Raw genomic sequence first — 15,832 nt, forward strand, 5'->3', positions numbered from 1 at the left:
GTCCCTTGATACAAATTAAGCAACGTTTGAACAACACACCTTGTAGAATTCATGCTCCAAAGAATTCAGGCTGTTCTGCAGGCAAAGGGGAGTCCGACACGGTACTAGATGGATGTACCTAATAAACTGGCCACTGATTGCATACATCTTTATCTAATCTGACTTGCCACAACTGAAGTTCCTTCTGGAAAATAATCCAGACATAATTGCTTAACTTTTGGTTGAAGGAACAATTCATTAAATCAATGATCTAATATCTAATGAGTTCATGAGGCATTATAATCAAAACTTTAAACAAAACCTCAGTAAGAAACATATGATATGAAGAAGTGACAGCAGCACACAAAAATGACACCAGACCAGGGCAGGCTGAACATACTCATCTAAATTGTTTATTGATCTAATTTGTTGATCAATGGATTTGCATTACAAGGACACATTCACAGATTCAACCTGACTATTACCTATTACTGTAATATTACTACTCTACGCTGCTTCACTGTGTTTGCATGTCATTGTCCTCCAAGTGTATCTCCCTCCCGTGAAATCTCTGTTTAGTGGAGAGAAAATGGAAGTCTCCTCCTGCAGTTTTGCATGACGGCCGCTAGGTGGCGAAAGTGCTCTACTTCTTTACGAAGAAGTCATTGCACATCACCGTGAGGCAGGACACCAGAGTGACATACTCCTTGAAGTCAACAGTGTTGTCTTTGTTAGAGTCCAGGTCCTTGAAGATTATGTCCACTGCTGACTTGTCACTGGCTTTCTGCAAACAGAGAGAATGCAGAAGAAAGAAGGGGGAGCTTAAACACAGCAAACTGTCTTGGTTTATCTATCCGTTTATTTTGATCATGGCGACACATTGCTGTATTTCTGGCCAATGGTGAGATAAATCTTTGCGTTTCAATATTTTGGGATGCCATTGCTGGAGTTAGCAAGCATTGTTTATTTGAGCTGTATTCCAAAATGGACCCCATCTTTCCAGCTTTCCTATCCTCTGCCCAGCCCAATGGATCTCTGAAGAGAGAGAACTGATCCAGCATCAAATCAAATCAAATCAAATGGCATTAGTCACATGCGCCGAATACAACAGGTGTAAGACCTTACAGTGAAATGCTTACTTACCCTAACCAACAACACTAGATACTGCAACAGTGTAGTATCTAGTGCAGGGGTGTCAAACTCAATTGCTTGAGGGCCCTCACCTAGTTGTCTAGGTCTTCATTGGACACAAATTGAAAGGAAATAACAAAAATCAGCAGACACACCCCACTCGGCAAAAACTGGTTGAATCAACGTTGTTTACACGTCATTTCAACCCCCAAATTAAATGTGATGTTGTTGAATCAACGTGGAAAACTGATTGGATTAAAAAAATCTAATCAATATAAGGGAATTTAATATTTTTTTACCTTTTAACCTTAAATCCAATGACATGGTCATATTTTTTGTTGATTTCACAACTCAACCAAATGTAAATCAAAACTAAACCGACGTCTGTGCCCAGTGGGACGGCCCTCCAGGAATTCAGCTTGACACTCCTGCTGTAGTGCAACAAGAAATCTGATCCCAGATCATTAGGACTTGCTCAGTCTCACTCACCCCCAGCATCTCCCCTAGTTCAGCCTGGAGCAGCTCTTTCAGCTCAACCTTGCTGAGGGTCAGCTTGTCCCCCTCCTTCCCAGAGTACTTGTGGAAGGAGGCGATGAGGAGAGACATGGCCTGCTGGATCCCAGACATGGTGACTATAGTTAAAGGGGAAACAGAGGGACACACAACCTATTAGAAGCACTAAATAAATTACGTTTCTGGACATTTGTGGGGCATTAAACCATTTCAATGAATTCACTGACAGCGTATGGTTTTTGTTTTGCATCATACTGTAGCTTTTTCATCATAGCTTTTATCTCTTGTGTTTTTGTGAAGAGGGATAAAAAATAAACCCTGGTTTCCACAGAGCCCATGGTAGAACTATATTTCCTACATAGCCCTGGTCAAAACAAAGTAGTGTACTATATAGGGAATAGGGTGCCAGTTGGGAGGCAACCATGGTCTCTACCACAGGTTCCATGGTGAAAAACACAGGCGCTGTTATGGCAACGATCCTGCTCTCCTGGTAATTCACATGGCTCCTGATGAGGAAACAGGTTAAGGTCTGGGCAAATCCCATCTGTGGATTACTCCTTTTCCATATGCGGTGTGTTAACCCCAAGAGAGTCACTTCTTTAATGTCGTGTGTGTGTGTGTGTGTGTGTGCCCCTGCTATTTAGGGTGTGGCTGAGGGAGGAAAGGGTAGAGCCAAGGTAACGTTAGCCAGATGAGACAGAGAATGAATGAAAGAAGGGAGAGTAAGGAAAAGGGAATGAGAATAGGAGAACCAAAAACGGTTGATACATTGTCGTTTTTTTCCAGAGATGATGCATTACTGAGTAGTGAGCACAGTGATATGTTACACCCAACCTGTCCTGTTCAATGTAAAACACATTGCTATGGAATGACTGGTTTGCAAGCCTCAGTTACAGAATCAATGCATCGTAATAAGACAACCACAATAGGAACCAAAGAAGGACATTTTGTTTTAAAGTGAGAAAGTATCAAGAGAAAAATAGAAGTGAACAAATCAAAACATACTAAACAGGGGTTACATGTAAAAACTCTGCGGTGGCAGTGAAGTTTAAACATCAGACAGCCCAGTTAAGAAAACCAAGATGACATTTTCTACTCACCGAGATGTGGGAAGAATGAGAGAGCAAAGTAGAAAGTGAGAGAGAGTGAGATAGTGAGAGACTGATGGAGAGAGGGATGTGTTTTATACATAACCACACCCTCCATCCCTCCCTTTATCATGGTCCTTAAATTCTCTTCCCCCTCTCTCTTTCTCTGGTACATGAACTATTACTTTTCTCTTCGTTCATTTATCATTCATTTATCATTCATTTATCATGTTACCTGATAGTGTTAATTGTCTCAATATTTACACCACATTGCATAGTAGTGGATGTTTAGCTTGGTGCACCCGACATGGACTAAATCCTTGCATTATATCCAACCATTCATTCCCAAGACTTTAGATGCAATACAATTAGAACAATTCACTGCCCATCTTACAATATAGGTAAAACAATGCATTTACATCAAGTTTACCTTGAGCTTATGACCAGCGGCCTTTAGTTGTATTGTAGGTTGACCAAAGAGGGGATTTGCTTAAGAATGATTTCGATTGCGAAGTATTAAAGCCCATGATGTATTCTTGTCTGCCAAACAGGCCTAAATGAATCTGCCAGCTAGTATGTCTTGTTGACACTGCGTTATTGGCAACACGTTATTGATACTGTGCACTGGTGGTTTAAAGTTCGCATACAGCGTAGTGTCCGACAGACTTGCACTACATTGTACTTATGGATAAGCGCAGTCATACTGTAGATACAGTATAATATGAGTTCCATTCGAACAGTAAAAGTAGCCCATTGCAAAGTTGACTATATGAGAACACATTAAACTTATTTAAGTGTGGTAAGACAGCAGATCTAGAATTAAATTTCGCTACAGGATTGCATCCCAAACGGCACCCTATTCCCTACATAGTGCAGTACTTTTGATGGGCCCTGGTCAAAAGCACTATAAAGGGAATAGGGTGCCATTTGGGACGCAAGCCTATGGCTGGATATGTGTTTAACAGAGGGAAATGAACGTTGCTTCACAGCCCTGCTTGTCTGAGTGAATCATGCAGTATCATTTATATAATTACAACATGTCCCAAAAGCCTGCGGTTTCCTTGGTCACAATTAACTTCAGTCACCAGTTAGATTCTTAGATGCATTTATAGGAATTGCTTCACAACTTGACCAAACATCTTTCAACTGGGAGACATGGGCTGTATTCACTGGAGGATAAATAGTTTACAATATGTATAAATAATGTAATTGAGTTACTGTACCATAATACTACTGTATTTACTGAGAAGAAAACACTTTTAATCACCAACACATCTTATAGCATTTCTGTTTTGTAGCTCTTCTTCACATTAATATCTGGTTTTACTTGCACTAAAATACTGTATATGCCATTACATCTCACTCACACACACACACACACACACACACACACACACACACACACACACACACACACACACACACACACACACACACACACACACACACACACACACACACACACACACACACACACACACACAAAACAGGCCTAGGCAGAGTCTTTGTCCCGTGCTCTTTCTCTGTTGCTTTGAGAAATGATAATCAACTTCATCTTGTGATGCTTTTCTAAAGCTTGTAAGAAGAATAATAGAAACGCTGACCGCTGACCCGCACACGGTTGAAAGATTCCAACAGTTTATTGTTTTGAGTCAGAGTAATTTGTCAGGCTTGGCTCTTTTAATGTAACGCTTGAATTGGAGACAGAGAAAGACAGTGAAGTGCGTGCTTTATGTACCACTCCCATAACTCCCTGCATGCTTTTATTCCTAAAAATATGCATCTAGATTACTGTGTGGGGCTGGTTCTCCTTCAAATCCCTCGTGTGTGTGACTCAGTGAGGAAGCTGAATGTGTGTGTGTGTGTGTGTATACTAGTTCCAGTTAAGTTCTGCAAACGGAGTTCCTCCTGACTCACTGGATAAACCTGGGAGTGTTATGGTAGTGAGTGGGTCCACTCTTCCTCCACAGAGGTTTAATTCCACATTTCTGAGGTTGGGACTGTGACTCACTGACATGACCATGAGCAGATGAGTCAGCCTGACTGAACATAATTGTGAACATCTGAGCGTCAGGCCCATCTCTACCATTATTGCAACCAATGCAGTCTTGGTGGTCATCATGTGTGTGCGTGTGTGCATAAATGTGTTTGTGTGCATGGATGTGTGCATGGTCAGTGGTTTAATCAAGGATGCATTATGTGGACTTTCTTGGATTTCTGCATTTGTCTGTACGTGTATCCATTGTACATATTCCTCCTTGGAATTCGTTGGTTAGAGCGTTGGGCCAGTAACCGAAAGGTTGGTGGATCGAATCCCTGAGCTGACAAGGTAAAAATCTGTCGTTCTGCCCCTGAACAAGGCAGTTAACCCACTGTTCCTAGGCCGTCATTGTAAATAAGAATTTGTTCTTAACTGACTTGCCTAGTTAAATAAAGGTTAAATAAAAATGTAAACCAAAGAATGACCACTGAATATCCCCTTGGCCTTAGAGTACCAGTACCAAGTCTTTGTATATAGCCTCATGATTGTTTATTGTGTTACTATTTTCTATTTTTAACTCTGCATTGTTGGGAAAGGGCTCGTAAGTAAGCATTTCACGGTAAAGTGGTACACCTGTTGTGTTTGGACCATGTGACAAATACAATTAGATTTTTAATTTGACTTGACTGACCTCCCCTGTGGAACTCCTCTCTGCCTTTCTTTCCCTCTACTGCCCCCTCCCCAACACCTTCTCTCAATCTAAACGTTGTTGTCTTTAAAGGACAGAAAATACAAAAGGAAGAGCACACAGTAGAGGTTAATGTAAGCAGCAGTGTTATGTGGTTGTTTGTGTATGTGAGGGTTGACAGTAACAAATGACCTGGGTTATATTTATTAAGGCACATCTCAGCAAATCCTTCTGCAATGGAATATGAAAACGAGTTTCTCGTTGCACTCATTCTTGTAGTCCCTCCCTTTTTTAAACTAGTTTTCTTCCATATAGCTCAGAGTTTAACAGTAGGATTGCCATACTCTCCTGACATCTAGTGGTCAAATATGGAACTGTGGCCTGATCACCATTATTCCAGAATACAGAAGACAAGAACTTTGGTCAGTGCCAAACCTTGTACTTATTTTTAATCAATTAGACATACAGTACCAGTCAAAAGTTTGGACACACCTGCTCATTCCAGGGTTTTCCTTTATTTTTCTATTTTCTACATTGTAAAATAATAGCGAAGACATCAAAACTATGAAATAACACATGGAATAATGTAGTAACCCAAAAGTGTTAAACAAATATATTGTATATTTAAGGTTATTCCAAGCAGCCACCCTTTGCCTTGACAGCTTTGCACTCTCTTGGCATTCTCTCAACCAGCTTCGCCTGGAACGTTTTTCCAACAGTCTTGAACGTTTTTTCCAACAATTTCAACATATGTTGAGCACTTGTTGGCTATGTGACCAAAAAAGCACCCCCACACCTCCTCCTTCATGCTTCACGGTGGGAACCACACATGCGGAGATCATCCGTTCACCTACTGTGCGTCTCACAAAGACATGGCGGTTGGAACCAAAAATCTCAAATTTGGACTCAGCAGACCAAAGGACAGATTTCCACCGGTCTAATGTCCATTGCTCGTGTTTCTTGGCCCAAGCAAGTCCCTTCTTCTTATTGGTGTCCTTTAGTAGTGGTTTCTCTGCAGCAATTCGACCATGAAGGCCTGATTCACACGGTCTCCTCTGAACAGCTGATGTTGAGATGTGTCTGTTACCTGAATTCTGTGAAGCATTTATTTGGGCTGCAATTTCTGAGGCTGGTAACTCTAACGTGGTCCCGTGTGGCTCAGTTGGTAGAGCATGGCGCTTGCAACGCCAGGGTTGTGGGTTCATTCCCCACGGGGGGACCAGGATGAATATGTATGAACTTTCCAATTTTTAAGTCGCTCTGGATAAGAGCGTCTGCTAAATGACTTAAATGTAAATGTAATGAACTTATCATCCGCAGCAGAGGTAACTCTGGGTCTTCCTTTCCTGTGGCGGTCCTCATGAGAGCCAGTTTCATCATAGCGCTTGATTGTTTTTACAACTGCACTTGAAGAAACTTTCAAAGTTCTTGAAATGTTCCGTACTGACTGACCTTCATGTCTTAAAGTAATGATGGACTGTAATTTCTCTTTGCTTATTTGAGCTGTTCTTGCCATAATATGGACTTGGTCTTCTATATGCCACCCCTACCTTGTCACAACACGACTGCTTGGCTCAAATGCATTAAGGGAATAAATTCCACAAATGTACTTTTAACAAGGCACACCTTGTTAATTGAAATGCATTCCAGGTGACTATCTCGTGAAGCTGGTTGAGAAAATGCCAAGAGAGTGCAAAGATGTCATCAAGGCGAAGGGTGGCTACTTTGAAGAATCTCAAATATAAAATATATTTACATTTGTTTAACACCTTTTTGGTTACTATATGATTCCATATGTTATTTGATAGTTTTATTGTCTTCACTATTATTCTACAATGTAGAAAATAATAAAAATAAAGAAAAACCCTTGAATGAGTAGGCGTGTCTAAACTTTTGACTGGTACTGTACTTTGACAGGCATTGTAAATGGAACTACATAAGTTAGTTTTATTGAACTATCCAAAATGGAAATTGTATCTAAATAGTTGAAATCGAAATTCTCCGATTTTTTTTTCTTCATGAAAATGTGTTTACATATAGACTCTCAAACCAATGATCAATGACTTCCAACCCATTGAGGAAAACTGGTTGAAAATATTTTGTTTCAATTGCAAAACTGGTAGAAATTATGTATTTTTAACCAGTTTTGCACCCTGGGAAGTGGGAACGTATCTAGTGTTATCTCACTTAAATTGAGAATATGTAAATTACTGTAGTTTTGTTGTCTCATTTAACACAGTACACTATACAGCATTACAGTATTCTGTAAAATGCACATAGCACAAAGTGAGTAGAAAGGATGTTATGAAATTATACAGAGAGAAGTCCCCATTCTAAAAACCCCTTTGTGTGTCACATGGGCATGTAACTCATGTGGATACAGTGTTTATACTGTTTATGCAACCTCCCCCTCAACCCACAGTTACCTAGCAACACCCCTGTTTGCCTTGTAACCAATAACATTGGTTGGCAGCAAAGTAGGCCCTGCCTAAGTATACTCAGAGAACAAGAGAGGGTAGGTCCTGCCAAGAGAGAGAGAATGAGAGGAAATAACAGCTTTTGTTACTCAACTTGCACCAGACCATGACACACGATGAGAAAGGCCTTGTGGGAAAATAATTTCATGAAAATACAGCCCACTATGTGTCCTATAATTAAACCACCCTAGTTATTTTGTTGGCCTCTGTTACATACAGTGCATTCGGAAAGTATTCAGACCCCTTGACTTTCTCCACATTTTGTTACGTTACAGCCTTATTCTAAAATCAATTACATTTACATAAGTATTCAGACCCTTTACACAGTACTTTGTTGAAGCACCTTTGGCAGTGATTACAGCCTCGCGTCTTCTTGGGTATGACGCTACAAGCTTGGCACACCTGTATTTGGGGAATTTCTCCCTTTCTTCTCTGCAGATCCTCTCAAGCTCTGTCAGGTTGGATGGACAGCTATTCTCAGGTCTCTCCAGAGATGTTCGATCTGGTTCAAGTCCGGGCCACTCAAGGACATTCAGAGACTTGTCCCTAAGCCACTCCTGCGTTGTCTTGGCTGTGTGCTTAGGGTCGTTTTCTTGGAAGGTGAACCTTTGCCTCAGTCCTGAGCAGGTTTTCATCAAGGATCTCTCTGTACTTTGCTACGCTTTCCCTCGATCCTGACTAGTCTCCCAGTCCTATCCGCTGAAAAACATTCCCACAGCACGTTTCTGCCACCACCATGTTTCACTGTAGGGATGGTGCCAGGTTTCTTCCAGACGTGACGCTTGGCATTCAAGAGTTTAATCTTGGTTTCATCACACCAGAGAATCTTGTTAACCATGGTCTGAGAGTCCTTTAGGTGCCTTTTGGCAAAGTCCAAGTGGGCTGTCATGTGCCTTTTACTGAGGAGTGGCTAAGTACGATAAGATATGGACTCACTGCTGTAAGTCGCTCTGGATAAGAGTGTCCGCTAAATGACAAATCTAAATGTAATCTGTACAAGACTGAAATCACAGGTAAATCTGTGAAAGGACATGGTGTCTTTACTGGGCAGTCTCTGACACATTAATCCTAGTTCTGGACAACAACAAAAAACAAGCTCAACAGCAATTATCCATTGAAATGGCTTTTTATAAAGGAGAACGGTTTGGAGCCGGAATGGAGCAAATTGAATGGCATCAAACACCTGGAAACCATGTGTTTGATACATTTGTTCCCATTCCATTAATTTTGCTCCAGTCATTAACAAGAGCCCGTAGTCCCCAATTAAGGTGCCACCAATCTCCTGTAGCCTAATGTGTCCAAGAAACCTCCCAAGACTATTATGCATTTTTTTTGTAGACAAAGAGACACACATCTACAATATTTTGTTACTCTAATTGAATTCCAATAGACTAGCTACAGTATAACACATGTACAACCTGCATCTATAACTACTTTAATGCATGCATGCACACACACAAAATAATGACAACTCCTTGGTCTTTGTGTTTAATGGACAGTGTGATCATTACAAAAGTGAAAATTAGAACCCTTCTTTTCTCCACACTCCTTCCTCCTCTCATCCCTCACTTCCCCATCTTCTTCTTGTGCATCTGGTAGCACTGTTCACAGGCGATGGACAGGCCCACAACGAGAGAAACAAACTCCTCAAAGTTCACCTCTCCATCACCATTAGAGTCCAGATCCTTCATGATCTTGTCTACTGTGGCTGGGTCCTTCTGAGACTGAAAGGAAGACAGGGATGTTTTAATAATACTACATGGAAATACTGTAATTTCACAAACAGTACTAGGGGACAACAGTTGACGTCGCTACTCTTTATTGGGCAGATACATGACAAGTAGTTCGATTTTTTTTTGCGGACCACCTGACCAAGGAAAACTCTGGGCCTTATGACCTGGGCCCCTGAGTTTTTCCTGGTCAAGTCACGTGATCAGGAAAAACTCCAGACCCTAATCATAAATGTGCATGATTTCTTTATCAAATTATCAGGGAGTGCTTCTACAGCAAAATAGTATATAGTAATAGAGATAATATACTGTACGTCCCAAATGGCATCCTATTGCCTAAATAGTGCACAACTTTTGACCAGAGCCTTATGGTGCCATGTGATACACAGACATAGTAGAGATAATAGTAGAGATGGCCACCTTGAGGAAGCCAGAGAGCTCGTTCTCCATCAGGTCCCTTAGCTCACGGCGGCTCAGAGTGTTGCCATTGCCCTCCTTAGCAGCATACTTGTGGAACACAGTGATCATGGACTCCATTGCTCGTTCCAGTTCTGATGGCATGGTTGCAGGTCTAAGTTAGGTTGCACAGAGAGAAAAAAAAATAAGATTTGAATGACAGGGTAGCAAAGCATTCATGTGACTAACATGCATCTTTATTCTGGCATCATTTTTTAAAACAAATACTGTACAAGACATTGGCTAAAGGAACTATATTTCATGAGGGAATTTTGTAATCTGAATGTGTGTGTGTTTGAAATCAGCACCATGTGCCCTGCCCAGTCGATGAGTAATGCTCACATGAGTAATCCATAAAAATCACCAACAAAAGTTGATCACAGCTTCACTACTAAGTTCTTGTCTCAAATACATTCACACAAGTCAGATACAGAGAGCACACAGATCATGTGATTTAACTTTACCTGGTTGAATTAGAAGGGAAACGTAAAAGAGAGCCAATGAAAAAGGGTGTGGTATGAGAGAGGAAATGACTGAACTGGGAAAAAATGTCATCCAAAACCGAGGAAAGTAGGGTAAAAGGAAAGAAACCACTCGCGAAAGAGAGGTTGCACCAACAGTGAGGAAATAAGTGTGTGTACATATCCAGTCAGCTCTTAACCCTTATTTCAGTCAATTTCTTTATTGTTAAATAATATTACAAACTCAGATTCTTTTAGACCAAAAAAGTATAATGCACACAATTATAATACTCTAATTGTTTAGCAAACATTCTAGGTTCTATATGTTGGACATGCTCTTTAGTCCTTACGACAAATGTGATTCTTTTAGTTATGAAACTATAAAGTTTGAAAATCTTTAAGGTACTACTGTAAGTATGGACTGTAAAAAGTGACTTATGTTGACTTATTTAAAGATGAAAAGTACGACAACTACCCCATAGAAAACTGCACTTCAAAGCCAATCGCACAAAACCAAGTAAGACTTAAAGTATTTCAAGTCCTCTGACTAGTTCCAGAGTTGGAGGAAGAGATCGGATAGGATTAACCAAACTATTTAGCCTGAAGCGACTTTTACATTCGTAGACTTTTTTTACTACCAGTCGGACAACAAGAGTATACGTATCAGATGCTGAATTCTTACCGTTCACGAGTGTGGAGTTGGCGATTGAGGAGAGTTGAATCGTGCAGAGCTGAGAAAAATATTGCGTCTGAGAATTTATAGACAGGCGCCGCCCTGTAGCCTATGCGCTGCGCTGCCTTGAGTGAAGTATTGAACAATATAGTAGGTCACATTGGTAAACCTTGCAAACAGTCAACGAATAGTTCGCGTTGTGTATTTAAAATTAAAGTGACTTACTCATTTACATGACAAGTAGGGCCAATTTTTATTTTAGAAATGATTAATAGCCCTAAATTTGATTAATCTCCCACTTATATACAGAATAAAGAGAATAGTGAACATTGAAAGTGAGGTAAAGACAAATAGACAGCCTAGTGTAAATGATAATCGATTGTATTGACAATAGTGCTTTCTCAAACAAGCCTATCATTATCAAATACAATTTTATGTCACATGCGCCGAATACAACCATGATATGCTTACTTACAAGTCCTTAACCAACAATGCAGTTCAATAAATAGTTAATAAAACATTTACTAAATAAACTCAAGTTTTTAAAAAATGACAAGAAATGTACATAACAATAACGAGGCTATATACAGGGGTACCGGTACCGAATCTGTAAGAGGGTGCGTGCTGGTGGCAGGGAAGTCAGGCGCAGGAGATCGAACTTCGAAAACCAAAATAGACAAAATAATACCAGTGGGTACAAAACCCTTCGCGCACCAGAACATAACTTGCACATAGCTTACAAACAAACAATCACAGACAAGGACATGAGGGGGTACCGAATCTGTAAGAGGGTGCGTGCTGGTGGCAGGGAAGTCAGGCACAGGAGATCGAACTTCGAAAACCAAAATAGACAAAATAATACCAGTGGGTACAAAACCCTTCGCGCACCAGAACATAACTTGCACATAGCTTACAAACAAACAATCACAGACAAGGACATGAGGGGGAACAGAGGATTAAATACACAACATGTAATTGATGGGATTGGAACCAGGTGTGATACAAGACAAAACCAAAGGAAAATGAAAAGAGGATCAGCGATGGCTAGAAAGTCGGTGACTTCGACCTCCGAACGCAGCCCGAACAAGGAGAGGGACCAACTTCGGCGGAAGTCGTGACAGAGTCAATGTGCGGGGTACAGGTTAATCGAGGTAATTTGTAAAGTGACTATGCATAGATAATAAACTGCGAGGGGGGGGTTCAATGTAAATAGTCCGGGTGGCCATTTGATTAGTTTAGTTGTTCAGCAGTCTTATGGCTTTAAGGAGCTGTTAAGGAGCCTTTTGGTCCTAGACTTGGCGCTCTGGTACGGCTTGCAGTGCGGTAACAGAGAGAACAGTCTATGACTTGGTTGACTGGAGTCTTTAACAATTTTTTGGGCCATCCTCTGACAACACCTAGTATATAGGTTCTTGATGTCAGGAAGCTTGGCCCCAGTGATCCACAACGCAGTTAAGAAAAATAAATAAATTGAACACATAATTAAGGAGCAACAATAAAATAACAGTAGTGAGGCTATATACAGGGAGTTCCGGTACGGATGTCATAAGGTGAATGCACCAATTTGTAAGTCGCTCTGGATAAGAGCGTCTGCTAAATGACTTAAATGTAAATGTAATGTACAGAGTCAATGTGCGGTGGCACCGGTTAGTTATTCTGTAGGTAGAGGTAAAGTGACTATGCATGGATAATACACAGAGTAGCAGCAGCAGCAGCGTAAAAATGTGGGGTGGGGTGGGGACATTGCAAAACATATTTCAGTCTGTTAGCAAATCAGTTCTGTAGCTTAGTATCTGCGTCCTCTGACCACTTCCTTATTGAGCGAGTCACTGGTACTTTCTGCTTTAGTTTTTGATTGTAAGCAAGAATCAGGAGGATAGAGTTATGGTCAGATTTGCCAAATGGAGGGCGAGAGAGAGCTTTGTACGCATCTCTGTGTGTGGAGTAAAGGTGGTCTAGAGTTTTTTTCCCTCTGGTTGCACATTTAACATGCTGGTGGAGCATGCCACCATTCTCATCGACGGGGCTGTAGTGGAGTAGGTTGAGAGCGTCAAGTTCCTTGGTGTCCACATCAACAACAAACTATCATGGTCCAAACACATCAAGACAGGTGTAAAGAGGGCACGACAAAGCCTTTTCCCCCTCAGGAGACTGAAAAGATTTGGCATGGGTCCTCAGAGCCTCAAAGTTCTACAGCTGCACCATCGAGAGCATCCTGACTGGTTGCAACACCGCCTGGTATGGCAAGTGCTCGGCCTCCGACCACAAGGCACTACAGAGGGTAGTGCGTACGGCCCAGTACATCACTGGGGCCAAGCTTCCTGCCATCCAGGACCTTTATACCAGGCGGTGTCAGAGGAAGGCCCTAAAAATTGTCAAAGACTCCAGCCATCCTAGTTATAAACTGTTCCCTCTGCTACCGCACAGCAAGCGGTACCGGAGCACCAAGTCAAGGTCCAAAAGACTTAAGTTCTACTGCCAAGCCATAAGACTCCTGAACAGCTAAAAAAATGACTACCCATCAAATGACTATTTGCGTTATTATATATGCATAGTCACTTTAACTACATGTACATATTACCTCGACTAACCGGTGCCCCAGCACATTGACCCTGTACCGGTACCCCCTGTATATAGCCTCGCTACTGTTATATTACTGCTGCTATTTAATTATTTGTTACTTCGTTTTTTTACGTATCTATTTTTTACTTAACACTTATTTGTTTTAAAAATGCATTGTTGGTTAAGGGCTTGTAAATTCGCATTTTACTGTAAAGTCTACATTTGTAGTATTCGGCGCATGTGACAAATACAATTCGATTTGATTTAGAAATGAGGTAAAACAGATGTTAAGTTTCCCTACATTAAAGTCCTCGGCCACTGGGAGCGTCGCCTCTGGATGAGCATTTTCCTGTTTGCTTATGGCCGTATACAGCTCGCTGAGTGCCAGCATCGGTTTGTGGTGGTAAATAGACAGCTTCGAAAAATATAGATGAAAACTCTTGGTAAATAGTGTGGTTTACAGCTAGCTTATGAGATACTCTACCTCAGACGAGCAAAACCTTAGTTAATATTAGATTTCGTGCACCAGCTGTTATTTACAAATAGACACAGACCGCCACCCCTTGTCTTACCAGAGGCAGCTGTTCTATCTTGCCAATGGACCGGAAACCCCGCCAGCTGTATGTTATCCATGTCGTCGTTCAGCCACGACTCTGTGAAACATAAGATATTACAGTTTTTAATGTCCCGTTGGTAGGATATCCTTGATCGGAGCTCATCCTGTTATCCAATGATTGCACATTGGCTAACAAGACTGATGGTAGAGGGGGTTTACACACTTGCCTACGAATTCTCAGAAGGCAGCCCGACCTCCGCCCCCTTTTTCTCTGTCTTTTCTTCACACAAATGGGGATTTGGACCATTCCTGAGAACGCAGTATATCCTTCGCGTTGGACTCGTTAAAGAAAAATCTTTGCCCAGTTCGAGTTGAGTAATCGCTATTCTTATGTCCAGAAGTTATTTTCGGTCATAAGTGACGGTAGCAGCAACATTATGTACAAGATACGTTTAAAAAAATAAGTTACAAACAACGCAAAAAACCGAACAAAATAGCACAGTTGGTTAGGAGCACGTAAAACGTCAGCCACAGGTTGTTTCCATGCGTTTGTTACCATTCCATTCCAGCCATTACAATGAGCACATCCTCCTATAGCTCCGCTACATTGAGGTTTATCTTCCATTATTTTAGGTTATCTGGTATTAGTGCATAAGCCTAAGTTTTAGGGCCTAACTGTACGTACGCCAAATAGGCCTGCCTACAAGCCAAGGAAAAGTTAATGCCATCCACAGAGGCAAAAAGGACATTATCTGAGTTTAATTCAAAAAAAGAAAAGCTGCGAAATGGGGAGTTGAAAAGGACGAGGGAGGGCCAGAAAAGTAATGTTTGTTAATGATTTGGTGAAGACAGCAGTGCCTATGTTATGTGTGATGATTGTGAGGCGCCATACAAATTCGACAGTCACAAGATGGGGATTTCAAATAGGCCTATGGCACATCAAGGGAACCGTAGCCTACTGTTCAGATCCGTTAAATGGAAACTGAAATCTGGACACTGACTGTTGTTCCAACACCTCTCACATAGCCTTAATATGAATAATTTCTTGCAGTAAAATTATACACAAAATGTAGGCAACATCTTTACTCGAGCGGAGAAATATGAGAGAATGTGAAAGCACAGTCAGATACTGTCAGTAGGGGTGCTATCTTGATCAGCATCATAAAAGCAGGTAGTATTTCAATTCAACCAGATATATGCATCCAATCCAAACTGAAATCTTATCAGAAACACGTTGGGTCATTTTCACAGCTTTCTATTTCCTTGCAACCGGTCAAACTGATGTCAGTTGGAAATTTTGCACTGAAAATCTTTTCCACAATGTTTTGTTGTTGTTACATTTTCTCCCCAGTCCATAAATGTCTTAACGTCACGAAAGAAACAGAGATCCCAGAGAACTGTACCGATGTCAACTCGTTTGAAGCATTCAATCTATCTATTTGTGACAACCTGGTGGGCAAGGGTTTATTTAGTCTTCTAGGGCAACTCATAAAGACAGAAGAGAAGCTGCATGTATTTAATCATAGACAAGTAAGAC

General features: G+C 41.1%; 2 protein-coding genes across 4 annotated transcripts; both read right to left on the reverse strand.

Moving 5' to 3' along the window:
* Positions 1-367: 367 nt before the first annotated feature.
* Positions 368-3,290, reverse strand: LOC139559076 (ictacalcin-like). 2 transcript variants are annotated; one of them, XM_071374754.1, is made up of 3 exons: positions 3,142-3,290; positions 1,600-1,742; positions 368-763 (listed from the first exon to the last, which is right to left on the reverse strand). In XM_071374754.1, exons 2-3 carry the CDS (start codon positions 1,735-1,737, stop codon positions 623-625), a joined length of 279 nt encoding a protein of 92 aa, XP_071230855.1. In that variant the 5' UTR covers positions 1,738-1,742; positions 3,142-3,290; the 3' UTR covers positions 368-622. The 2 variants fall into 2 exon arrangements, with proteins under 2 accessions (XP_071230855.1, XP_071230854.1); XM_071374753.1 differs by lacking the exon at positions 3,142-3,290 and adding an exon at positions 2,724-2,859.
* Positions 3,291-9,329: 6,039 nt separating this feature from the next.
* Positions 9,330-11,914, reverse strand: LOC139559077 (protein S100-A1-like). Of its 2 annotated transcripts, XM_071374755.1 has the most exons (4): positions 11,780-11,914; positions 11,187-11,302; positions 10,008-10,158; positions 9,330-9,581 (listed from the first exon to the last, which is right to left on the reverse strand). In XM_071374755.1, exons 1-4 carry the CDS (start codon positions 11,897-11,899, stop codon positions 9,423-9,425), a joined length of 546 nt encoding a protein of 181 aa, XP_071230856.1. In that variant the 5' UTR covers positions 11,900-11,914; the 3' UTR covers positions 9,330-9,422. The 2 variants fall into 2 exon arrangements, with proteins under 2 accessions (XP_071230856.1, XP_071230857.1); XM_071374756.1 differs by lacking the exon at positions 11,780-11,914 and having other exon boundaries at positions 10,008-10,173; positions 11,187-11,301.
* Positions 11,915-15,832: the final 3,918 nt, after the last annotated feature.

Source organism: Salvelinus alpinus, chromosome 29, assembly GCF_045679555.1.
Source record: "Salvelinus alpinus chromosome 29, SLU_Salpinus.1, whole genome shotgun sequence".
Lineage (NCBI taxonomy): Eukaryota > Metazoa > Chordata > Actinopteri > Salmoniformes > Salmonidae > Salvelinus > Salvelinus alpinus.